A 27,989-nucleotide genomic window follows, 5' to 3' on the forward strand; every position below is an offset into this window, starting at 1 on the left:
ACTCGTGTCTGCCTAACTTTAACATATGATCATAAATATTTAAGAGAGGCCCAACTGCAACGCACCCATTGCAAGACAGGGAATAGAGGAATGGACTGTGGTTGAAGGTAGCATTTTTCTTCATTATAGGAGAGCAACTTTTTCGAATAACTATCAAATGAATATGTTGCAATGTATCACGTATTTGAAACTTTTTTGAAAGCTTTGGTAAGATCTAAATTGCTGCTGAGTATGCCTGTCGTTTACGGGGTAGTGCATGCCGTTACGTTTTGAGACGGTGTCACAGGGATCCCCCCCCCCCCGTAATATCCCCCTCCCCCGGGGCGAAATCACTAGAGATCTCGCCCTCCCAGGCTAGTGATCTCGCCCCCTATCTCGCCCCTTTAGCGATCCCCCCCCCCTAAAGAAGGGTTTACATTACATTTTAGAAGTTGATCGGTATAAATCACAAAATGCAGCTTCAGAATGATATAAGTGCACATGTTTGATACATAACTCCATCCATAGTATTAATATTAACGTAATTACATGGTAATAAGATATATGAACTTGTTTCGGACAAGGAGTGTTGGGTCCCTTGTATTCCCATTATTGCATATACCTGAGTCTCGACATAAGATATATTACATTGTATTCACCTGTCTTTAAGCAACCTATATATCTCCAATATGAAGTCTTTACCATAAATTGACCACAAACTAACTATGTAATGTCTTTACTAATTATGCAAATAAGGTATTCATTAGAATAACGCAGATTTGGTATATGCACCTGGCCAAGGGGTATCTTCACCTCCAATTTGACTGCTTTTTTTAATAGTATTTAGAAACTGGTGCATTTAACCGTGTTTCTTAAGACGGATACTACAACAGTACGAAAAAAAATATTTAGATTCATTTGGAACAATGGTCCGGAGAGGGTGAAGAGAAAGGTACTATACAACTCACATGAATGTGGAGGATTAGGACTTATCAACTTTTATGCTTTTAACGCTTCATTGAAGGCATCATGGGTTCCCAAACTATATCTTAATACTCACTGGTTTTGCTCAGAGCTTCTATCAAATATAAACGTTGTCTTTGAAAAGGGGTTATTTCCATTTCTACAAATAGACAATGATGTAATGAAAATTGACATGTTTCTTAAGAAAGAGTTCCATTGTGTCAGTGTATTTTTCAGAGATGTTTTATCAGCTTGTCTGGCATTCCAGTTCAAGCCCCCGAGACTGAACCTCAATCACATGTCCTGTGGTATAATTTCAATTTTAAGATAGATCAAAAACCCTTCTTATGGCAGGATATGCTGGACCATGGTATTTTCTTCGTTCATGATTTATTAGATGACGATGGGAAAATGTTACCATACAAAGAATTAGTTAAGTTTAATGTAATTATATCAGAATTTGTTTACAACAGATTGATATCAGTAGTTTCCCAGTTCTGCAAATCAGAATACAGAAATGTCATTAAGGACTTAGGTAATCCATGTAGACCTACGTCACGAAATTATGAATGGTTAAGAGGAACCAAAATCAATAAAAAGGTATACAATTTTTTCATGGAAAAAAACAATTTAAATGATTACTAGTATAAAAGAAATATAATGTCATATTGGGAAGATGATCTAAATGCAATAATACCATGGAAGAAGGTGTTCCTCTTAACTTACAAAATCACCATAGATCCCCCTACAAGAAGTTTTCAATTAAAATTGCTACACAAATTTCTGGCAACAAACAAAATGCTACATATCTGGAAAATAAAAGCCTCTCCAATGTGCTCCCTGTGTGGAGAAGAAGAAGAAACAGCAAAACACCTCTTTTGGAATTGTACGAAAGTATCCCAATTTTGGAAAAGTGTTCAAAAGTGGTTTAATCACAATACAGGGTTCTATTTAAATGTGAACGATCCATTAAATATTTTGTTGGGGGATCTAAGGGAAGAAGCACCCGTCATTTGTAACCTCATTGTTTTATTGGGTAAAGTCTACGTACATATTCAAAAATCGCTATTCTTCAGCTATATCATTGCACGGTTTTGTCTCTTTTGTCATTTATTTTAGATCAGTAGAAGAAAATGTTGCAAAAAGACAAAATAAGTTAGCCATTCACTGTATAAAGTGAAAAGAACTAGAAAAGGTATATAGTTAATACTTTTATTAGCATGTTATATATGTATATTATCTGTGTGTGTGTACTCATTCGTTGTTTTGTCTAATGTTTATGTATGTCAGACGTTTCATGTACAGTGTCTTTGAATCTTAGATAAAGATTGAAAAAAAAGACTGATACTTTACCAGTGTTTCTGCAGCATTCAGGTATATGAACTTGCGCGTAGATAGTGTTTATAATAAGAAATTATTATTCACTTGTGTTTTTGTTAGTGCTTTGGAAATGTTTCCAGCACAAGAAAGAAAATACTGTAACAAATTGAAAACGTATAGTTCACGTATTCCGTACCATAGACGGTGTTGATTTATACGTTCGCAATAGCACTGTTTTATGCCACATCAGCTGCAAAAAACCTGTCTTTCATTTTAATGTCTTGTTTGCACGAACAATATAGTATCGACTTTCGTGGTATGACATCTTACGGAAAATAGGAAATAAGGTGCCATATAGGTACCGGGTAACACACCAACTACCGTATGTCACTCCCAGATGCAGTATAGTACCAGGTAGCGCACCTAATATGTAGTAACCAGCTGCCCTCGAGACCCCTCCGAGAAGTACTTGTAATGTTCTTAGGGGGTGGCGAAAACGCTAAAGGGGAGAAAACGCTAAAGGGGAGAAAACGCTAAAGGCGAGATCGCTGGGGGTTAGGGGGTGGTCGACAACGCTGTGACACCGGCGCGTTTGTGCACATATTTTGGCTATAAATGTATGATACTGGTCCATCATATATTGCCTTTCTACACGCTTGACACGTTGTTGTTCACCTTGTAGTGTCTAGTGGCACATAGTTCAGAGAGCTAATTACCAGCTGCCACCAGTTGAACTCGGGAACATCCCTGCTTTATAACATGGCTATACTTGATGATAATGGTTGTGTAGTATATATAGGTTAGAGACACCAGGCTACATGCACAATTTCTTTTCATACATATGGTATCTTCATTTGTTTCTAAGCGCTCCTCCTCTCTTTAAGGATTTCACTGTATACAAATATTGGGGTATTTTGATTCTTTCAGATTAGATAATGTTACCGTCACCCTATCGAGGAAAATTCATTTCATTAGCATTGTGCTTTTCAACGACACATAATTTTTTTCCTTTAATCACTACCCATCCAGCATGGCTGACACAGACAGACTCACGGAGGACATCATCGACCAAATAAGATACTTCAATCAAGCAATACCTCACTTCACGAAGTACGATCTTTCACTTGAAGGCGTCACTGATATATTCACAGCCAAACTACGCTTGAGGCAATTTGTTCAGCAAGCAGATGGTACCGAAAGCTCAATACGAGACGTAAGTTGTTTTTTGTTTTGTTTCTAGCATGAAAAGATATGTGAATCATCATTTCTTGTCGACCAGAATACCGTTTTCTTGTCTACTGGTTGATATGGTACATGTCTTGGACGATTCTTATGCTTCTTAAAATTCTACTGCTACATTGGGTTCTTTTATTTCTGTTTATCTATTCTTTGAAGGTTACAGGTTGTTTCGCAACAATGTCAGTTCGCAACCGTCAGTTCGCAACAAGACGAGTCTTTTCGCAACATGTACAAGGTACAAGTCTTTTCGCAACAAGGTACTAGTCGTTTTGCAACATTTGAATGTTATTAATTTTGATAGCCTTATAGTATTAGAAATCGTATACGTATTCCTATCATAATTATACTCCTACCTGTGCACGTATGAAACTGTACCGCCCGGCGCATGAAAATCATCGGGCTGTAAGGAATTCGTGGTGTATGTTTGGGTCCACTAGCAGGTTGCTCTGGAAGTGTAAGGGATTTTTTTGTCAAAATTGTCTAAGTATGTTAGGAATACGATTTCTAATACTATTAGGCTATCAAGATTAATAACATTCAAATGATGCGAAGCGACTTTACCTTGTTGCGAAGCGACTTGCCTTGTTGCGAACTGACGGTTGCGAACTGACATTGTTGCGAAACAACCTGTTACCTCTTTGAAGCGTCAGATGTATTAGATTCATTAGATTCAAATGTGTATCCTTACCCTGTGTGTAAAATCAATATGTAATTTTTGGAGTTCCTCATTCGTGTAGTACATGTATATCTTTTTTTAAAATTATCATTTGGCGTGTATGAATTTTAGGCTATTCTATGCATACGGATTTTAGGCTATTTCATAAAATATCCAAATCTATCAGTTTTGTGTGAGATGTTCATATTCTCACCCGTTTCATACTCTCCCAATGCTCTAAGTGTACATTTGCTTAGTGTAAGGGCTAGTGGAAGAGCTTCCCAGGAGAACGGTGAGTCATTGGCCTATACACCTTTCTCACGCGGCTGCCATGATAGATCTAAAACGAGTTCAATGTGGCAAACAAAAGGCTGTCCATCATAATTAGCAGTTCGACCGATGGTAGCCTGCCAATTAGGAAATCGACCAATAAGTGAATGGCTGCAAATTCGTTAAAAATTTGCATTATTATGTTTTTATTTTGCATCTCTTAATGGACTATGGGGTCAGCCTACACTACTCTAAATTGCTACATTTTTCGGTGCATAACACTTCTTGTAATATTTATTATTCCATCTTATGTCATGAAAATGTGTGTGGTTTGGGGGAAAACTAAATGGGACCTGATTTTAGAAATAAGTTTTGTCTGTTTGCCTCATTGACCTCTTCTTGGATCTATCATGGCCGCCGCGTGAGAAAGGTGTATAGTGTTCGGTTTGTGAACCTGTGAGGAAGAAATTTGGAAAGGTTGTAGAAGGTTGATTTTGGTGTAACATTATTTTTATGCTTGTCAGAGTATACGCTCTCCAGGGTAAGGGGAATATGATCAAGGCATGAGACCACAGCGACATGTTCACCTATTTAAACAAAAATGGCAATAAAAACGTTATTATCTGAAAATTGGAGATATAGTTTTGGGCGTGTCTGTCTGTATGTGTGTCAGTGTGTGTTTGTGTTTCCGGATATTTGTGGTCACCGTAACTCAAGAACGTCTGAATGGATTGCCATGATATTTGGTATGTGAGTAGGTGTTGGAAAGACAAATGTCAAGGTCAATTCTGAGCCCCCTGGTATGTGGCCTTGGTATTGCAGCAGAATTTTTTTTTTTTATCTTTTGACCTGGATATGCTATAGTCTTGATTTTTGGTAGCAGATAGCTTGTGACGTAAGGAATAGGTGGTGTATGTTTGGTTCCACTAGCTCGTTGTTCTGGAAATGCAGGGGGCGTTTTTCTCAAAATCTTCTAAGAAGGATAAGGGAATGACAAATTTAGATGATATTAGTTATGTGTGTAGCTTAGACAGAGATGTACATCAAGTGCAAATTATGCAAACTAGCACTTAATTTGCATAATTAATGAGGGAAATTTATATTTGTAATGTTTGCTGTTGTAGGACTCAAATACCTGTCATATTTTGTGGCTGGTAGAACATTGACTGATATCAATTATGCAAGTGCGTCCCTAATTTGCATAATTATTGTAAAAGTGCTATAATTTTTCTAAATGGTAAATGATTACACAATCGACATTGTGACCAGTGTAGGTGTGCACATAACCAAGCATAGATTATGTAAATGAAATTGAAATCATTTACATAATCACACTATTTCATGGAGATATGAGGTCTCCGAAAACTTGTGGAAATGGAAACGATTGTCTCTTACAGTCTTACTGGAGGTGAACATTCGACGAACCAAGCTTGAGAAAGAACGGATGGACTAGATGCTTAGTCCTGTGGTTTAGCAGCATTATGTTGGGGATTTTACTTTTTCACCTTTTTCATTAGTTAGTTTTTCACCCTCGCACATTAGTTTTGGTGTTTCAAGAGTAATAAAATTAAGGTAGTGTGGCCTTAGTAAAGAAGCTGAAACCAGAAAACAACAGGAAGCAATCAGATCTCAGCTTAGTCGTGGTTACAACACTTAACCAAAAATCTACCAAACGTAACCAGGGATTGTAACATGGACACTTCCTCCATGTTAAGTACCCCTCTGCCCGAGGGCTCTATTTTGAACGCCCTATATAATAAATGGAGAATTGGACATTGCCCTATCCAAATTAAAGAACAATAAATCAAGTTGTCTCGAGATGGTTATAAATGAATTGTTAAAATGTCCATCCGAAAGAAACCTCTTTCATATTTATTAAAACCTGTTTACCAAATACTTACTACCATAAAGCATTGTTAGCCTCCACCAGGTCTTCCAACGGGGTGCAGGGTACTCTCCAAGCAGAGGTTAGGCTCCCGGGCCCGCTGTTTTTTTTTAACGTTTTTTAGTTGTCTGGGAGCGAGGAGTCTTATCATGATTAGCCCTCACCAGGCCTTCCAATGGGGATCGTAGAAATCGGCAAAAAAACCCAGGAAATAGGCCAGGGGAGTCAGTCCAAGCTTAGATTCCCCTCTAAGATCCCCGGGCCCCAACTCCCCCAAGCGGAGGTTAGGGCTCCGGCTGTTTTTTAACGTTTTTTTAGTCGTGCTCGGACTGACTGCCCTGGCCAATTTCCTTTTTTTGCCGATTTCTGCGATCCCCATTGGAAGGCCTGGTGAGGGCTAATTATGATAAGACTCCTTGCTCCCAGACAACTATCGGGGGATAACCATAATTAGTTGTCTTGGAAAACTATTCTCATTCATTTTGAATGCCAGTCTCGTTAATGTAGAACATTATCATCTCCGTGAAAAATGGAGATATAGTTTTGGGCCGTGTGTCTGCCTGTCTGACTGTTTGTGTTTCTGGATTTTTGTAGTCAGCATAACTCAAGAGCCTTTAGATGGATACGATGGCACTTAGAAATGTGGTTAGGTGTTGGGAAGACGAAGGTCAAGGTCAATTTTGCCCCCCCCCCTGGTATGTGACCTTGGCACTGTCCCAGGATTCTGTTTTTTAGCTGGATATGCTATGGTCTTGATTATTTGGTGGCATATATATTGTGACGTAAGGAATTCGTGGTGTATGTTTGGGTCCACTAGCAGGTTGCTCTGGAAGTGTAAGGGATTTTTTTGTCAAAATTGTCTAAGGAGGAAGGGACAACAAATTTACACGATATTTGGTACATAGGTAGCGTAGACAGAGATGTATATTATAAAGTGCAAGTTATGCAAACAGCACTTAATTTGCATTTTTAATGAGGAAAATCTATATTTGTAGTGTTTTTCATGATAGGACTCAAATATCTGTAATATATATAGTTTGTGGAATTTATTTATTTGTTTATAAGTGCATGTGGAATATCAACAGATTCCAATCATGCAAAACAAGTCCTTAATTTGCATAATTAATGTAGAAGTGCCAAGATTCTTCTAGGTGAGAAATTTTTGGGCAATCAATATTGTGACCGGCGTTATGTTGTCTCGGAACCCGCAGGAAAAATATCTACATGGCAGGAATATCCTGTTCACAGTGAAAACAAAAGAATTTCATTATTAGGAACATCCTGTCAATTATTTTTCAGGTTTCGTTTGTCTTATGTTCACCTCCTCTAAGTGACAATCGTCGCCATTGCAATAATGTTTTGATTGCCAATCTTGTTCGATTTATTTCTTGTCCCGTACATGATACTGTCTTGACATTTTGGTGGCTGATAGCTTTCGACGTCAAGACAGCCCCAAACATTTAAATTTGGAACTGCAGGGGCGCTTGTCAAGACATTTCAAAGAGAATAACTGAAGAAAGGAACGACGGATTTCCACAACTTTAGACATGCAGGTAGCATAGGCAAAGATGTTCATAATAATGTACATGTTATGCAAAAGATTACTTAATTTTCATAATTAATGAAGAAATTGAATAATTTCATTGTTTTCCATAACACATGTAACTTATGAAATGTGGAACATAAACAGGTATCACATATGAGGAACTGATTTGCATAATCTATGCAAAAATGGCAAACTGCTTGTGGGACTGTGTGGCGCAGTGGCAGGATGAACGCCTCGTGACCGAGATGTTGCGGGTTCTAATCCAGCTGCCGTGTTACCGATCTTGTGCCCTTGGGAAAGGCACTTTACACATATTTCCTCACTATACTCAGGTGAAAATGAGTACTAGCTTCGGCTAGGGCCGTCCCTCGGATAGGACGTTAAATGGAGGTCCCGTGTATGGGGAGAGCCATACCCCAGGCACGTTAAAGGACCCCCACACGTGCGATGGTGCGGTGTGAGATGGTGCAAACCCTTCTGTCTGGAGTTGGTGATTCACTTCAAATCACCCGGTTGGAGGCCTGGCGAACCTCCATACCGTATCAGCCACTTGGTGATTTACATCATTCACCCGGACGGGAGACTTGGCGCATCCCCGTCTCGTATTCAGCTATACGAAAGGGTATGCCACCCCGTAAGGGGCGGTATAACCCCGTCGTGTGTAAACATGTGCGAACATGTGTGAACACGTCGACCGATGATGATGATGATGATGGCAAACTACTCAATGATAAATGGTGGGAATATACTTGTGACATGTGTTAAACTTAATCAATGAGGAACATCACCATGAATAAGTTATGTTAATTTGGAAGTCATTTGCATAAAATTTACAAAAGCTCTAACTATTCCATGGAGGTATGAGGTCGCCAAGCTCGAGTCTAGTTCATAAATGAGTTTATAGACGAGTTTAATAATTATGTTTGTAGCCCTCCTACATTACATAATATGAAAGTGCCATGCTTAGTGTATGCAGATGACCTTGTATTTATCTGTGAAACCCAACGGGGTCTGCAAACATATTTAGATAGACTAGAAACGTGTGCATGGCATTGTAAATCTCATATGAAGACAAAAGTTATTGTCTTTAGTAAGGGAGGTAGCCTTCCAAAAGACTGTCATTTTCTGTATAGCAATAGTGTTGTAGAAATTGTGACAGTTTGTTATCTGGACAATATAGTAAATTCAGCTGGCACGTTCAAGGCAAACAGCAAAAGAGCCCTCTTTGCAATCAATCAGTCCCTTAACAAAGCCTATGCTACAATCTCTGTAACGTTAACGTAAGAAACAAAATCTTTAAAGCATATGTGAAACCAATTGTGACCAATTTTAACCACACTATAACAACTGCTGACTTAAACAAGTGCCCAACCTGCCCATGGCTCGCCCCAGATACTTAGAGAAATCTTACTCATTCTCAACCAAGGTCATTTAACTACCGGAACGAGTGCCAACCGGCATCCCAACTTTCACCCGATCGACATGCAACCCAAAACACAGAAAAACCATAGAAACCACACTGAAGGTAACTGTGATCCCAAGTCTCTCAATGGTGCTTATAACATGGATTATTTTGTTTCAAAACAAAAATTCCATCTCTCTTAAAATCACTATTTTCCCATCTAAATTCCTGGGAGATTTCAATTGGCAATCGGTTGGGAATCGTAGTCAGGAGGGACTCTGCATTCCTCGCTAGATGTCGGGATGGTTTGGAATAGGTTAGAAAGCGTTTGGGGTCGGGAGTATCGTTAAGGTATTTCGGTTGGCTAAATTGGCATTTTGACCTTCCACTGTTTTTTTAATTAATGAATTAAGAAAGAATGGAGCCGTAACGAATGTTGATAGATGGGCATGAAAGAATTCTACAGATCGTTAGTAGATATCAGTTTGCGCAACCGTGAGTTTATAGCCTTCATCATTATGCACATGAAAAACATAGTTTCATTGCAGTGGTATGTACCAAGGTGCTGTATTTTGTCATAGAAAACATAATTTTATGGGCAATAAAACCTGATGACGTCATCAATTTGGCCCCCCAAAAATCAGATTTAGAATTTTTTCATGCCCATTTATCAATGTTCGTTGCGGCTTAATTCTTTCTTAATTCATCAATGAGGGAACAATGGAAGGTCAAAATGCCAATTTAGCCAACCGAAATACCTCGAGTCATTTACTGGTCGGGACATATTCGGAACTAGCCTGGGTACCATCCGGAAAGTAGTTCGCTCTGGCGTTCATCATATACTATAAACAGTCGCTTCTCAGCTGTTCCAGCAGAAGCGAATATGGGAGCGAACTAATATCTGTATGGTACCCAGGCTAATTCGGAATTAACTAAAAGGTAGGCGCGGCCGAAATCTGGCCAGTCTGCTCCCGACCTATAGCTACCGCCAACCTTAGTCTGCTAGTACAAGTAGTCGGAAGCCATATGTTCAGCTATGTATGACAGGGGCTTTAGATGGAAGATAGGTGTGGTGATGGTGATGGTTTAAATTTGGGCCTCCAGGTAGTTGCTGCAAATCTGCAGGGTCGTTACTCTTTTTGTGTTTGCGGTCGAATGTCTACGAGGAGAACCTCTGGATAGACTGCGATGATATTAGGTGCAATGTCAAGAATAGCTGTTGAACTCGACGATTTCAATGTGTTTTGTCCCTATGGTGATTGACCTTGGTACTACAGAAGGGATTCCAGGTTTTGCATTTTTTGTTTTGAATGTGCTATGGTGATGGTTTCTAGGTGGCAGAAAGGTGACTTGACAGAAGGGAGAAGTGATATAGGTTTGGCCCCTAGCAGGTTGCTGTGGACCTGTGTCGCTTTAAAAAAAACCTTAACCCCCGTAGCTAGCGAGTGGTATCTGGCAGGCACACAGATATAACGTTACAGATGTACCTAAGCTTTTATCTATTTGCCATCTTCGTGCAAAATGGAGATCTTGTTTTGGGTATGTCTGTGTGTCTTTGTCTGTGTGTGTATGCGCGTGTGCGTGTTTCTGTGGCTTTTGATGATTGGTATATTAGTAGACATTGGAAAGACGATGGTCAAGGTCATTTTGGGCCGGCCCCCTGTCTGTGACCTTGGCACTGATGCACATGTTGAACTTCCTTATTTTAATCTTTTGACCTGGGTGCTATGGTCTTATTTGTTGGTTAAAGATTAATGGTTAATGTTAGAAAGAAGTGGTAAATGTTTGGGCACCCTAGCAGCTAATGCTCTTGAACTAAACAAGGACGTTATACAACGTCCTTGAACTGAAGGGGCATTTTTGGCAAATGTTCAAAGGACAATAACTGAACAAAGGAACGACGGATAGTCATGATATTAAGTATGCAGGTAGATTAGACAGAGATGCACATGATGAATGACAAATTATGAAAATTGACTCATAATTTGCATATCTAAGGAGGAAAATCTATTTTTGCAGTGTTTCCATTAGGACACAAATACATGTATGGCCACTAAATTTTATGGATGACATCCTCTGGAGAACTAATGCCTGGGGGTGAAAAATACAAATCCAGCCAGCAAAGAAATGCTGCTAAACCACAGGACTTAACTTCTATTTCATTCTTTCTCAGGCCCTTATATACACCATCAGTAAGACTGTAGGGCACAATGATTATCGTTCTTGTTTAAAGAGGGGAACAAGGGCGATGTGGCCCCATGCCAAGATCCTGTGCCTCCTCATCTTCTTGTATAGAATTTTGATTGACCAGGGATGCCAGTGGGTGACAGTTGAAACACATGAAAATCAATGCGCGCGTGAATGTCATCCATAAAATTATGTCAGTGTGGCCTAACATATATTATCATATAGCCAGGGGACGTGGACCAATCAGAAGGCCCCATTTTATGTTGGTTATGACGCCGAAACAGATGGAAAATCATTAACAGCCGTGCATTAATAGTCTCATTAATGCACGGTGTGCATTAATGACTTTTGAAAGTTTGAACCAATCAAAAGGACAGGCAGAGAGGGACAAGGGACATTGCAGGATGGTGGTGGCTCCTTCTGTTAACATCGATAGCGCGTTTCTTTCTTCAAAGAAAAACTTGACCGTCTCTTTCCGGTTCGGAGTTTTTTTTTACGATTCGGGCCCGATTTAATTGTCTCTGAGAAAAGCACTATTGCTTCTCAAAACATCGTTTTTCGGACAATTCGATGTTTCCGATAGAAAAGGGTGCCTTGTCGCTGACCGACAGACTCATTTGACATTTTCTGTAGAAATGTTATTTTTGGTAAAAACCATCAAAAATATAAGCTTTTCATCCAAAAATTGCTAATTTGGGGTCATTTTTACAGGCCGCTACACGGTAAAAATGAGTTTTCCTGGGATACCGACTAATATGGCAATGAAGGTCAAGACTTATCCGATACGTTTTCCGCAAGCTCCGATGGCGCTAAAACACCCAAAACGCACATAGAACGCATGATCTGGGTAATCAGGCGACGAAACGCTTTACCGAACAACAAGTATTTGGAGAAGTATAAAAGATTATACATTGCTAAAGCGGTAGCCGGAAAATCTAGAGCCAAAACTATAGAGACAACCTCTGATTTGCGTCTTATTATTAGGGACTATTTGGTCATCTGGTCACTTCACTTAAAATTCCGAAGCGGAACCTTAAATAACACAAATAAACGTAAAATATATGAAAAGATAAAGATTATTTCAATTCAAGTCGAACACAGTATGAGGGTTAATGTGCATGACCTTGGTCTTGGACCCGTTTAGGAGTAGACCAATCTCCTGGGTGGCATACTCTACACGGTGGAGAAAGACTTGAGCAGCGCCGATTGTATCTTCAAGTAGACAGATGTCGTCCGCAAATTCTAAATCCGACAAAACTACAGCTGGGTGTCGGGAGCTCTGTCTTCTCCTCAGAGTGAGGCCGTCGTTGGTATTGACAGCCTTGCGCAGTGCATAATCCAATGCAACGATGAAGAGAAACGGAACCAGGGGATCACCCTGCAGGACACCCGTATTGATGTTGAAGGTGTCAGTTTCACCTTCAGGGGTAGGGACGGTAGCGATGGTGTCGGCGTACATTACCCTGATTGCGTCGACTATAGGCGCGGGCACACCGTAGGTCTCAAGGATCTTGAACATTTTGGTGCGGTTAATCGAGTCAAAAGCTTTTTTGAAGTCGATGAAAATAAGCACTGCCTCTTTTTGGTGGTTTTGCACCTCTTCAATGATTCGGCGTAGAGCAAGGATTTGGGCTGACGTTGAGCGCGAGGGACGAAAGCCGTTCTGATTGGGGCGTAAGAGCTTGTCAACGACTGGCCTAATTCTGTTGAGCAGAAGGCTGTTGTACACTTTTGCGGCTATCTGGGTGAGGGATATGCCCCTGTAATTGTCGGGGAGGGTAAGGTTTCCCTTCTTTGGGACTGGAACTATACCTATTAACCCTCCTACTGTCCCTCAGGTCTTAAAAGCAAGTGATGGAACAGTTAACGCTAGTTCACCTTTATCCGTAGGGTGTCCGTTGCTCTTGAAAAACGGGTAGTTAGGGGTATCAAGTCGACGGACGACAGTTTCAAACTACAATAGTTTACAACTTGAAACCACCGTCCGTCGACTTGACATCTCTTTATACCATGTGGGTAAACACAACGAATATAGGTTACCCTGCGGATAAAGGTGAACTAGCGTTATAGAACAAGTCACTGACTTGAAGTATCTTGGCAGCTTCTCCCGAATATAGCCTACGATGTCAGTCACCGAATCGGGCTAGCCGCATGATGGGGAGCATCCCATTCCGTCAGAAAGGTGTGGAAGGCTCCAATTCAAAACGCCACCAAGATCAAAGTCTTCAGATCGAGTGTTGAGTCCATTTTACTCTACGGGTCCAACTCTTGGTCTTTAACTAAAACCTTGTCCAAGAAGCTCGACGGGAACTAACGTTATACCCGACTCCTTCGTGCCACCTTGGATGTTGACTGGAAGAGTCATACCTCTAACACACAACTCTATAATGCCACGGATTTCTAGAGTCATCCGCGACCGACGCCTGGCCCTTGCTGGTTGTTGCGCCCCGAACCGTGCCTGCCCCATTCCGTGCCCATTCAAGCACGAAACGTGGCACTGCCCGACTGCCCCGGTCTGTGCCCAGAAGCGCTGTCAATCACTATGACTGACGGGGTAGTGATAACTAATTATTCACGCCCATGTTTCCAAATAAGGCTTGATCTTGTCCTTTTTGATTCCCACTATATGATTTTCATCCATAAAACTGTGCATATCGAAGACACAGAATTTAGCACGTATATGTGATCTAGAGTGCATCCCATTTATATTACATTTAGATATACCACATATAAACATGACAACGTCCAGCTGCACCTTGATCAAGTCTCCAAGCCTTAATGATTCAGTTCGTTGTGTCAGACCTCAGTGCACAATTATCTGAGGCACAGTTTGTGCCCCGAACCTTGCTTTGCCCGAAACCGTGCCTTGTGGTTTAAATCTACAGCCTTGGATATATATATATAATACATATCATTGTTGTAGAAATTAGTGCTATGACATCCGTCTGTCTTTGCCACATCAACTCTAAGTCCGTAACTGCTCCAAGACGAGCGTGAATTACGTTGATTCTTCCTCATCACAGCACCCCGAAAAACAAAGATGGCGGGGCTGCAGGGAAAAAAGCACGTTGGACAGACTCCTCCCCTTAAAACACTAAGCTCCGCCCCAAAGCACAGTATGGGACAAGGTCCCCTGCGTGCCCAGAACTGTGCGCGATTGGGCACGATACGGGGCAGTCCCCGCGTGTCACAAACCGTGCTTTTGCCCCAGGCACGGTTTTGGGCACACGGGGGGGTTGGCGGAAACGGCTGCCCAGTCGGTCGGCGGAAACGGCTGCCCGGTCCGGTCCGGAGGTTGGTTTTGGGGGTTTCGAGTATACCAAATGTAAACAAGTGGCTTGCTATCGCAGCAGTAATTTAAGTGCATTTCTCGTGTAGGCTGACCCTACAATTTACAGTAGCGCTAATATCGTAAACATTACCGTAATTTCGGAAATTCGAAAACACAAACACGGCAAAATTTCGAACTTTGTACACGTTTTCGGTGAACACCAGATTTCGGTGCTACCAGCTCATTAACGCTAATAAGGTCGATAATGAGCCGCGCCGTGTCCTCACCGTAAGAACTGATTTGCGCCTTGATTTTTTTTTCTTGATTTTCTTGATTCTTTTCAAAAATGTAATCCCCAACACTAGTTTTATATTCATATACTCTGGAATGGGAAACTATAGGTTGGATTGATTTGATTCATCGGAAGTTTTCGGCATTCCATGCAGCGCACATTAACGTTAGGTCGTTGACCCCAAATACGCAGTGCGTGTGGCCACATGGATATGTGTGAGGCGCTTCTAATAGGGGACAGTAGTAAACTTAATTATTACTTGTTCTTCGGAATAGCTTTAGACAAAAAAGATGTGGCTATTGATCAGAGTATGAGTCATTCGTGTTGAAGATTAATTGCTAACTAAGAATTTTTCTCGAGCCGACCGTGGCCACGTTGTTTATCGCGGTGTTATTTGGGCTCTAGCCGCTCTGCCGAACTGAGACTGGTGGGGATTATGCTGACTTTCAGTGCTTTGACCACGAACACATTTATTAAATCATTGGTTAAATCTTTATTATCTTTATTATCTTATCATTTCCGACATGTGAGAAGATAGTATCGGGATCAATCAAAGAATTGCTGTGGGGGAAATCTTCAGACACTGGTGAAATCACCATTTTTATCTTTCAAGAATTCAATGTTCGATGACAAGTTTGCTTACGAGGAGGAAAGACTACGGCGGAGCCGTTTTCGTGTGAAGTAACAAAATTATGTGAAAACATTGTACATAATTAATATATAATTGACTACATTAGTTTAAACCAGAACCTGACACACAAAAATTGAATCCATGCGTTTGTAAATGTACATTTTAGTATTGATTTAACTAAATTTGAATTCTTTTACAGTTCTTAGAGATAGTTTCTCCTCGGACATGTCAGACAGCTCGGTGCGGTAGTGCTGTCAAAATTGATTGATTTTGTCGCTGGCGCCCGCGGCACATATGGTATACTAGATCAAAGGACCGCCACCCTGTACAACCTTGACGTAGCAAACTTCTGACGTTCTGTACTGGGGGACGTTCGAATAGTAGCAGCTGGGAATGGGACAATCTTACCAAGAAATGTCAAATTAATTTTTTTTCAAAAGATAAGTAATTTGGCCAGCTTCCTTTGAACATTTAGCAACATTACATCTAACAACCGTTATGGAATATTTAAGTAGGCATTTTGTTTACTTCACTTACACTACTGTATGCAATACTGGAAACCCCCAAAACCAACCTCAGGACCGAACCGGGCAGCGGTTTCCGCCGACCGACCGGGCAGCCGTTTCCGCCAACCCCACACGGGGACTGCCCCAAACCGTGCCTAGGCACGGTTTGTGGGAAGGCACGGTTCGGGGCGCAACACTGGTCATGTGATGCGTCACGACCAGATGGCCGGAAGGGTTCTTCTCTGGAGGCCAAACGACAAGGGAAGATGCGGCCGACCATCCCTCAGACCCTTATTAAAAGAGGGTGACTGAGGAAGACGTTGGTCTCCAAGATGGAGACCTTCTGTCTTGAGCGACAGAGTCGTCTGGAATAACTTTATAGTGTCACCGGAAGGATGAACTGAACTGAACAAGTCGAACATAAACAGAACGACCGAAAACTGAATGTTTCACACCCCGCCCCTACTGTAAGTGGAACAATCCACAATGAGACAGATTTAGGTCTCATTCCACAATTTCGCCGTCCCATAGGAATACAGCTTAAACCACACACAACTTCTATGCCCGCAAATCAATTGAAAAACAGTATTTCTGGAGATGTTTTGCTTTCTATTGCAAGTGCACTAGTTCGTTAGGCAATAAAAAATGACACCCAAATCTAGACGACTAAACTATAGTTATCGGATTTCAAACTGCGAGTACCCGATAGCCGCTCGAGAGCCTGTACTATCCCAAATGTGCTCTATCCCAAAAGCGCTTTTAGGATAGAAGCGCGTCTGGGATAAGCCTGCATCCTAAATGTGCTTCTATTCTAAAAGCGCCCTAAGCCAGAGCGCATCCTGGATATCCCAGACGCGCTTCTTTGTCGCCGTCAATCATGGTGATTGACAGGACCGCAAGCGGTGATTGTTTCCATATTTGGTTCGACCTCGCGATCGCGAGACGTCGCGACAGTCTACTTGCGATAATTGCGCTGAATGCTGGCTGATGCGCGAATTCCACCATTTAGAGTCATTTATTCAAGACATCTTCTTTCTGAAATAAAAGCATGGAGGGACTGAATGTGATGATATATATCTGCAACAGTCTTTTTAGTTAGTGATGAAATTTCTCAAAGCCCTGTCGTACTGTATAGTAGCTTTTATTTCTCCTTCATGGATATGAAAAGAAAAGATGACAAATCTTCTAATGGAAGTTATCTTTATTGCAAGTTAATGCACAGAGGTAATTATACACTGCTGAATACAATATGTACACAGTGTACACAGATAATGGGACATTTATCAAACTTAATTCCATGCAGATTAAACACTATTTTGTCCTTTTGATTCTCACTATATGGTTTTCATCAATCTAATTGTGCATGGAAGACACAGAAAGCAATTCTCAATAGTGCATCCAAAGATGTACTACAAAATGTACCATATAAAATGTATTACAAAATGTACCATAATAAAACATGATGACAGTCAGTGAAAACGTCCAGCTGCACATTGATCAATTCCCCAAGCCATTCAGTTCCCAGGTTGTATTCTATCGCAAAAGTGCTTCTGGGATAGAAGCAGATGTTCGTCTAACAAGAAAAGTATCTTGTCGTCTATCCTAAAAAGCGCTTCTGGGATAAACTGTGCTTTATCCCAAAAGCGCTTCTGGGATATCCAGAATACGTCGCAAGCGAAGGAGCGCATTCTGGATATCCTAGAAGCGCTTTTGGGATAGAAGCACATTTGGGGTAGATCTGCATCCAAAATCTGCGTCTATCCTAAAAGCGCTTCTAGGATATCCAGAACACGTCGCAAGTGAAGAAGCGCATTCTGGATATCCTGAATGCGCTCCTGTCGAAGGCGGCCGACATCTGTCTTCTCCTGTGCAGACTTTAATTTCAGCTTCTGGTTTTGTTTCGAACTATCGAACCGGAGATAGCGATACTACCTCGGTGTGTTGGGTCTATGCAGTCAACACGTCACGAGAAAATGGCAGCGGTCATTTCTGGCGATTGTTTACGCCCAAGTTTCCATATTTAATTCGGCCTCGCGACACCTGCCGTAATCTACGTGATGGAAATACGCAGTTTATAAAGCAAGCGCTGAACCTAGATTTTACGTGATTATGTGAGGGTGAGCAGAGAATTAGGCCTGGCCGCAGCACTCAAAACAAAGGAACGTACACGTCCGCAAATCGATGGCATTACGAAACTTTCCGGCATGATCATAGCAGTAATATACAAGCTTTCATCTCAAATCCTTCTGATATCAAGAGGGGGCGATTTAAGGGAATTTATCATCCACCTAAACACAAGCTTTTGACACCCAATCTTTTTTTTGGGCATGGACTCTTTGTACAGGAACGAGACCTTTAGAGTCATTGTTCTTTAGAGTCATTGTTCGAGTCACGGGAAGCTTGGGGAGACACACAGGAACCAGCGAAAGTTGAATACCAGGGAAGAACCCGTGGCGGCAAAGGAAAATAGAAAGCGATTCCAACAAGGTTACCTTGAGGATACTGTATTACCTAATAGATGTTATTTGCATCATAGTGATTTGGCTTTCTGCTAAGCTGCATTAGTGGTTCATCTGTTTCTAGAAACACTATACAATTCTAATTTGTGGCAGTGGAACAGTTAAAATAGATACCAAAATGCAAATGAGTCTAATTTGCATAATTAATTCAAAAGTGGTATTGTAATGACATTGGAATGTCAACATTGTGACCTGTGTAAGTTAGTTAAGGCGTACATAACCAATCATAGATTATGTAGATGTGGAAGTCATTTACATAAGCAGAATATTTCATGGAGATATGAGGTCTCCAAACTCTTGTTATCTCCATAAAAAATGGAGATATAGTTTTGGGTGTGTCTGTCTGTGTGTCTGTGTTTGTGTCTGTTTGTGTTTCCGGATATTTGTGGTCAACATAACTCAAGAACCTCTTGATGGATTGTCACGATATTCGGTATGTGGGTAGGTGTTGGAAAGACGAAGGTCAAGGTCATGGTATGTGACCTTGGTACTGCAGAAATTCGTTTTTTTATATCTTTTGACCTGGATGTGCTATGGTCTTGATTTTTTGGTGGCAGATAACTGATGATGTAAGGAATATGTCGTGTATGTTTGGGTCCCCTAGCAGGTTGCTCTGGAACTGCAGGGGCATTTTTCTCAAAACCTTCTTAGGAGGATAACTGGACAAGGGAACGGCAAATTTAGATGATATTTGGCATGTACGTAGCTTAGACAGAGATGTACATTATCAGTGGAAATTATTCAAACTGGCACTTAATTTTCATAATTAATGAGGGAAATCTATATTTGTAGTTTTTGCCATTGTAAGACTCAAATATCTGTCATATATGTAGTTTGTGGCTGGTAGGACATTAACAGATATCTATTATGCAAATATGTCCCTAATTTGCATAATAAACGTGCCATAATTCTTCTTAATGGTAAAAAAATGGTAAAAAAATGCACAATCAACATTGTGACCTGAGTGTAAGTTATCTAAATGTATACATAACCAAGCATAGATTATGCAAATGTGGAAATTATTTACATAATCAGACTATTTCAAGGAGATTTGAGGTCTCCGAACTCTTGTTGCAACTGTAATCACAGTTGGCTCAAAAGCCTGAAACAGGAAAACTGTAAGCTTACATAGTCATAAGTTAAACCACTATGGTGATGGCTTGCAAGTTATAAAAGCCTAAGTAACAAGAGTTCGGAGGCCTCATACCTCCATGAAATATTCTGATTATGCAAATGAATTTGACATCTTCCAAATTTATGCTTGGTTATATTATCATCATCATCATCACGGGCGACTTGCCCGGACCAGGTCCACTCTTTCTCTCCAGACTGCTCTGTCCCCCAAAGCGTTCTTTAAGTCCTCAACCAACACCCCCATATCAGCAGCAAGCTGGTCTATGTAGATTAGTCGGGGTCGCCCAGCATGTGTACACCCGTGTAGGTATGCTTGGTTATGTACACCTTTAACTATTTACTTACACAGGTCATAATGTTACCAATCCAATTATTAACAACATGAATTAGGACACATTGACAGCAATAATGCAAATTAGGGACTTACATGTATTTGCATAATTGATATATCTGCTAATCTTCCACATGCCACGCACTACATGTTACATGTATTTGAGTGGTATAATGGAAAACACTGTAAATATAGATTTTCCTCATTAAGTATGCAAATTAAGTCCAAATATGCATAATTTGCACTTTATTATGTATATCTCAAGGATAACTGAATGCAAAATATCGCGGAAATCCATTGTTCCTATGTTCCGTCATACTCATTGGGAGATTTTGACAAAAATGCCCCTGCAGTTCTAGAGCAGGCTGCTTGGGGGCTCAAACATACATCACTTCTTCAATACATCACAACCTATCTGCCACCAAGAAAAAACAAGGCTATAGCATGTCCAGGTCAAAAGATCCCAAAACGTTCTGCTGCAGTACCAAGGTCACACACCAGAAGGCCAAAATCAAACTTGACCTTCATCTTTCCAACACCTACCCACATACCAAATATCGTTACAATCCATCCAGAGGTTCTAAAAGTTAAGCTGACCACAAAAACTATAAAATGCATTTAAGTTCGCAGACTCTGAGGTAGTACCATGCACTGTAGTCTCTTACTGCCATGGAAAAATGTTTGTGGTGGTCTTAAATTTGCGCTAAAGTGGCCGCTGTAAAAACCGTAAACTGCAAATTAATGTTTCTGAATTTACAGTATCTGGAAACACAGACAGACACACCAAAAAATATTTTTGATGGTGGTAAAAATGTACCCATATTGATCCGTATAGTTGACTTGTGCAAAAATGGACAAAAGAAAGCTGTTTCGGCTCTCTTTGTTAGACCTTGTGCAAAATAAAGACTAAGAAAGAATAAGGCAATTGAAGATCTCAAAGAAGGTAGAATGGCCAACAACTATTTAATAGATAATGCTAAACCAGAGCCCCCTCCCTCAATCCACCAAATGCAGAGATACATTTACATACATGTAATCATAGACATTTTGTCAATCCTCTAGGCCACTGCACTTATGCTGAAGCTAAAGGAGGAACATGATAAATGTACAGAGCAACTTCAAGGCCTCTTTCAAAGTACAACATTGCTCTTGCCAGATGTGGACGATGGTATCTCTGGCCAGCTAGGCAATGGACAACTGACTGCAGAGTTCTCACAAAGGCTTAAACAAAGTGTCCCTAAGCTGATATCGCCGAAATGCCCCATACTGGTAGCTGGTAAGTGTCAATGTCTACCTATAGCTACCTAGAACAGTAACTTTATATACAGTAGATAAAATTGAGGTTTGTTTGCAGTGCGCAACACTATTTTTCTTGCTGTGAATAGGTGCGTATGCATGGCGCGTTCTGACCGTATTCCAGATGCACCCATGTTATCATAATACGCATATCCCATTTCTGACAAATGCTAAGCGTACTTATTCCTGGCTCATTCCCGAAATATTGATCAATTGATAAACGTGTGTTTCTATTACTAGTGCAAATTCCATAGTGTGATCTGTAAAATTTTATCATCATGGGCTGCCTGAAATATGAACCATCGTATCAATACCAAATCTGAGTGCACCCTGGGTTTTCAATACAGCACACTATCTTAAAAACACTTAATCTGTGCATTTGTCAATTACATTTAACTTACATTCCGTTGCCTGATCGCAGAACAAATGGTACTAATTCCTGTAACTTCTTGACATCGTGGGTGAAATATACGCACGAATGTGTGACCCCCCCTTTAAGGGCCATGTAAGGGGGGTTCACACATGCGCATATTTCACGTTCACATGAGTTCCTTTTTAACATTTTTTGCTGATTTCTTTTACCACCAGTTGGACACACAATGCATACAGGTCAATGCATAGTACGCATCTGAATTGTTTTGTGTTAAGTTTTAGGTAGGCAGGCATACGCACAGTACGCCTGATAGTTTTAGACATGCACAAAACTATCGTAAGTACGCTGTTAAAGATATCATACGTAATTATTTGCAGTTCATCGGTCCCATGTTGGTCGAGTATGCTATGTGTTTCGAGGTGATATGTTGATCTCCCGGTCAGCTCTGAGAGGCGTAGATACAAATGTATAGCGTATGTGCAGTGTGCATACAATGCACGAATTAGTACCGTTCGTGACGCGTGACGTATAATTCAATTTATTTTGAAAATTCCACATGTTGGTTAACGGCTGTGTATTGACAGAATTTCATGTGGACCTCATACTCACTTGAAAATATACGCATGTGTAAACCCACCTTTATCATATGTTTATGTCCAAAATTACCCAGCATTTGAACTAGGCCGTACTGGGCTTATCCTTGTGTAGCTAAAACTTACACAAAACGATTGAGATGCATATTTTGCATACGACTGTGTGTGAAAAATGTCATACGAACTCATACTCAAACTGATAAATGCACAATGGAGGAGCCCCTGAAACCCAATGCACAGTGGTTGATGTGCACTAAAAGGAGATTTTCAGTGATATTATGATGGTGCTTTGTACTATGTATGTGTAATGATATTTGTCTGCAGATTTATTAGGACTTAAATGGTGGATTATCTACATCTGTGCTATAATAATTGAATAGTAGAGATGCAGCATACACTTGATGCATGGGTCATCCTTTCCTGTTCCTCTATGACCTCAATGAAAAGCGACCTGCAGGCCGATTTGGGCTTATCATGAATAAACAAAGTTCCATCAAACAAACTTTGAAACTCGCATGTTGCACCTTTTGATACCCATCATTTAGCCTATTTGTTATTTTAATGTTAAAAAAAGTCCAAATTTCAGATAACAAATTGGCAGTGATTTTCACATATTGTTGCCTGTTTGCACCATTATGCAAATGTCTATCACAAACAGGTGCGCCTGGCCAGTGAGAAACAAGCTTTAATGCCCTTTTACCAAGCCCAAGAGAAATTGCAAGGTTACCAACATGTAGATTGTTTCATAGGAGAGACGTCGTCAGGAAAAAGCAGTCTACTAAACCTGATTCTTGGCGAAGAGATGCTGCCAACATCTACCCTCAGTACCACGTCCATCATCTGTGAGCTGCGGCACGGAGAGCAGAGGAAAGCAAAGGTCTTCACGTGGGATGACCAGGAGATAGATGTCCCCCTGGAGGACAGCAGCTCAGATAAAAAATCTCTGGAAAAGATCTCAGCCTACATCCACCAAAAGGAAAATCGAGATCAAGAGATTTTTCCTTACAAGCGAGTGGAAATCTACCTTCCGCTGGAATTTTTAAAGGTTTTTATGGAAGTGCACACACAGAGAGAGAGAGAGAGAGAGAGAGGGAGAGAGAGAGAGAGAGAGAGAGAGAGGGGGAGAGAGAGAGAGAGAGAGAGAAAAGAAAGGAGAGAGAGAGAGAAAAGAAAGGAGAGAAAGAGAGAGAGAAGGGGAGGATGGGAAAGAGAGACAGAAAAAGAGGAGGAGAGAGAAAAAAGAAATGGAGAGAAAGAGGGGATTGAGAATAGAAAGAGGCAACACTTCATTTGAATGAATGTATTCTTTAAGTGCTTTCGTCTGACATTTTTAACTGATTTGCAGGGAGGAATCACTATCGTTGACAGCCCAGGAGTGGGGGAAAGTGAAAAGATGGATGAAGTCGTGTTTGACTACATGCAGGAAGCCTTCGCGTTCATCTACGTCATCAACAGCGCCAATGCTGGGGGCATTCAGAAAGACAGAGTGAGTGGAATCAGTGCTTTACATTTCTTGACTTGTTGAATTTTGGATGAATCTATTAAGAATTCCCTATTCTTTTTCATTTCACTCCATTTCACTCCATGCCACATACATGTACATACATACATATAACATACACCGTGCATACATACATACATAATATTTAAATCCAAACCACAGGTAATAATGGATGGGAAAATAGTGTTTTATGTTATGTTTTTGCTTCTTCTCAAATTTGCTCAGATGGGTTCAAGTATTCAGTTTTGGCCAAATGACCCAAAATCTTCCATAGAGGTAGAGGGGGCAAACACCCCCATACCCTGTATATAGTATATAATGAATGCCAGAGTGAACTACTTTCCAGATGGTACCCAGGCTATATGTGCATAGGACTTTTCACAGTTTTGGCATACACCCCTTTGAAATTATGTATTCTAGGGTTTTTGGCTATTTTCAGTGAATAACGTAAAATTTAGACTGCTTTGTAACTTTATTAAACTCACATGACCTAAAGTTTGGCTTTGTGGTACCTCGAGCATATGTATGCATGTTTAGTATATTTTACAAGTATGACATTTAAGATAATCTGTGGTTGTATTTAAAATAAAATATGTATTCTGGTTTCCTGCATCATGTGAAAGCCGAAGCTTTTGCACTGCAGGTGCAGAAGGAATAACTGGACAAGTCCATTATTTCATGAGGGTCAACTGGGAACATTTCATTTTGAAGTGGGGCAATGTGTAAACAGTCCATGTTTGGGCAGAAGTAACTTTGGGAAAAGGTTGATTTGCATCAGGACTATAGGGAGAGGTCAGAGGAAGAGAAACATGCTGTATTAGCTTGTAAATGATGTCTTTCTAGGTGTAGCTGCTGATTAAGCAATTATTGTTATATTTTCATTGTGATGTCTTCACAGCTTGGAAGGTTGATAAATGCTGTCAGCACTAAGGGAAGAGAGCAACTTGAAGATGGGCAGCTCAAGAGTAACTCAAGGAAGGATGCTACTACTGCTACTTTTTCTTCTCGATCAGCCATTTTTGTTTGCAACAAATGGGACCAAGTACCTGTCCATGAAGCGCAGATAGTCCAAGATGAGCAGCTGCGTGTACTGAGACGCTACTGGCCAGGGTGCACAGAAGACCAGGTCTTCCAACTTTGCACATCTGACGCAACAAAGGCCCTGCAGCATGGCGTAGTGATGAAGGACTATAGACATTTGTTGGACGGCATAGAGCGGCTCATTCCTATCTCACTACGGAACAAGCTGAAAGTTTATCACAGGTGAGAATAAGTGTTGACACGCCCGATATGTTTAAAATACACATCTATATGACTAGTCATTAAGTGATATTGTTGCATAGAAAATAATTATTTTATTTACTCCTTTTTGTCCTTGCAGCTTGTTGGAGCAGGTCTTGTGCAGAATCAAGTTCATGCTAAACGCTACCATGGCAAATGCAGACACAGAAACAAAGGAGAGACAGGAACGCCTGCATAAGGCCCAAAACGATCTAGACATATTGAAAAGAAATTCGTTCAAGAGGATCAAAGAGATGAAAGACACCTTGAATGGACACATGAAACATTGTGTAGACAGACTCAGCAATCTCCTAGAAACCGATTCCCGTGTTCAGCAACTGGTCACGCCATCATCAAACTTCATTGAGGAATCAGATGTTCACATTGCAGAAAAAGAGTTTAAGTCTATGGTGTGCTTCCGCCTGCAAAACTTCATCATGGATTGGGAAGAACAAGAAGGACACTTCAAGAAAGTCAAGACGAACACAGAAGAAATGTTTCGAAAGGAACTGTCTAAAATTGAAAGGGAAATGTCGGCCATGGAGCAGAATCTCACAGGGCAAACGGGCACAGATGACACAGAGCAAGTGAACCTGACAGAGATTGAGGGCATCAGCTCAGGCACAAGTAGATATGAAGAATCAGTCATTGACCTGAAAATCTTAGATAAACTGCAAATTGGAGTTCCATCTCCCCTGTCAATACCACTAGACATCATTGAGTCTCTTCTCTCATCCCCGGCAATGTTTTCATTCAGCCCAAAGGGTATCTTTAAGATGTTGTTTGAGATAAAATCCAAACAAGAGTTCAATGAAAATAAACTGGAGTACATGAGGAAGCAAGGTCTGAGAGTGCTGGAGAAATTCAAGGAAAGAGAGACCCTGCGAGTTTTCGTTGAGAACCAGTTGAGGCCATCCTACATCTTCCTGGACAGGTGTGAGGAGAGCATCGGCGAGGCTATTGAATCCAATGAAAAACTCATTGAACACTTGAAAGGAGAAGGACGACCCATAGAAAAGGTCAAGCAGGGTGTGGGACGTCTTCAGGAGGAAGTTGAGAACATTCAAGACAAACTGACCATTTTTGGCATACAGCATGTCAAGGCATTTGACTTTGAAAAAGAGCAGGTGACTGTAGAAGAAACTATCGCTAGCGGAACGTTTGCCAACATTGCAAGAGGAAAACTGCAAGAAAAGAAGAAAGCAACATCTTGTGAGGTATTGGTTAAAGTCTTCAAGGAAAGATCAGATGCAACCATACTGCGCATAGTTTCAGAAGAAAAATGCCTGAGGTGAGTTTTTGCAAATCTTGGTAACTGAATGCTGTTTTCTAGAAAGACCCTTGTAAACCTGAGAGTCTTTGAATAATGCTGTGCAATCACAATCAATTCGATTTCCGCTTCACTGCAAAAAGATAAATTTATTGAACCACTATATCTGTATGAGAAAATGTGTATTCAAAGGGTCAGCCTCTATGGATATTGTATTTTTTTTTCATTCCTGTCAATGCAGGACATTGTGGAATCTTAATGATGGCAGTGCCAAGCCACTCCACATCATCTTGCTGTTAGGTGCTTCCAGAGGTCCCATAGGCATCCCCATGTTGATTCTAGAGCCCGCACGGAGGTCGCTGAGGTCCTTTCTAGGCAGAGGGGAGATAACTTCAACTAGTCAAAACAAGAAAGTAGCCATGTCATGTGTTGGAAAGGGTCTGGAGTACCTTCACAACAAGGGGATGGTTCATATCGAGCTGTCCATGGACACGGTTTTGGTAAGTAGCCTCAGTGCCTGGGAGTCAGTCTGTCAACTTTCATTATCCATATCCGACTTCATAACAATAGGACCCAAAAGAGCTTGGACTTACTCAGTTAAATCGAACTGTCAGCCTTCTTCAGAATGAATGACCAAAATCACTTTCAATTGCCAAAAGTACCCGGGGAGCCATGGTGTCCCACAAGGTGTCCCACAGAGTCTGGTGACATAGGGGTCACGCCCGAAAGTGCAAAAAAAAACAGCCCGTGAACTGCCTGGCAGTTCCCCCTTTTCCAATCGAGACCTACACTTTACAGATTCCTTTGTAGAAAATTGGACAATTGTTTTGAGTATCAAACATTTACAAGTTTTTACAAACAATTGGGTCCAGGCTGAATTTTCTGTACTGGCACCCACCCCTATCTGAGTCAGTTGTGTCAAAAACATACCATTATACTAATATAAACCATGAAACCAATGCAACTTCTAGAATTAGGATGCACACTTGTACAATGTCCAGTAAATGTACTTTTATGTTCATGTACAGGTTAAAACTGACGGAACACCCAAGCTGACAAGCCCGTGTGAACCACAGCGCATTGAGCTACCAGAGACGGCAGACGCCCTGGCCTCGCCCTATGTGTACCTGGCCCCTGAGGTGTTACGGGGAGGAGTATACAAGAAGTCAGCAGACATGTACAGTGTAGGTCTGATGATGTGGGAGATGTGGAGTCTGAAAAAGATCAGCGAAGTTGATAAGAAAGGTGGTCTTAGTTTGCAACAACTGCTTACAAAAAATAAGCCAGCTGAGGATCCACCCACAATCCATTGGCAATCAATGATGTCAAAGAATCTCAGTGTTGACCCTTTCTGTCGTTGGAGTTGTTCTGAATGGCTTGCTGAGTTGAAGGATGATAAAAGTCTTCGGAAGCAAACAAACTGTTAACTTAAGGAACAACCTATAAAAGAAACAAAAAGCAATTAAGGTAAAACCAACTAAGTCAATTTGTGTCAAATCTTAAAGATAGATCTGTAAAAAAATCATAAAGTTGTTTACATCTCCT

The 27,989-nt window shown here is 40.8% G+C and overlaps 1 protein-coding gene across 1 annotated transcript; it reads left to right on the forward strand.

The window, feature by feature from the left end:
• On the forward strand, nt 1–27,871 carry LOC118424923. Its single transcript, XM_035833729.1, has 9 exons — nt 1–107; nt 3,292–3,475; nt 21,193–21,406; nt 23,142–23,437; nt 23,738–23,878; nt 24,792–25,156; nt 25,275–26,465; nt 26,686–26,944; nt 27,473–27,871. Exons 2-9 carry the CDS (start codon nt 3,293–3,295, stop codon nt 27,869–27,871), a joined length of 3,048 nt encoding a protein of 1,015 aa, XP_035689622.1. The 5' UTR covers nt 1–107; nt 3,292.
• The last annotated feature ends 118 nt before the right edge of the window (nt 27,872–27,989 follow it).

The sequence above is a fragment of the Branchiostoma floridae genome, chromosome 10 (assembly GCF_000003815.2).
Source record: "Branchiostoma floridae strain S238N-H82 chromosome 10, Bfl_VNyyK, whole genome shotgun sequence".
In the NCBI taxonomy this organism is placed as follows: domain Eukaryota; kingdom Metazoa; phylum Chordata; class Leptocardii; order Amphioxiformes; family Branchiostomatidae; genus Branchiostoma; species Branchiostoma floridae.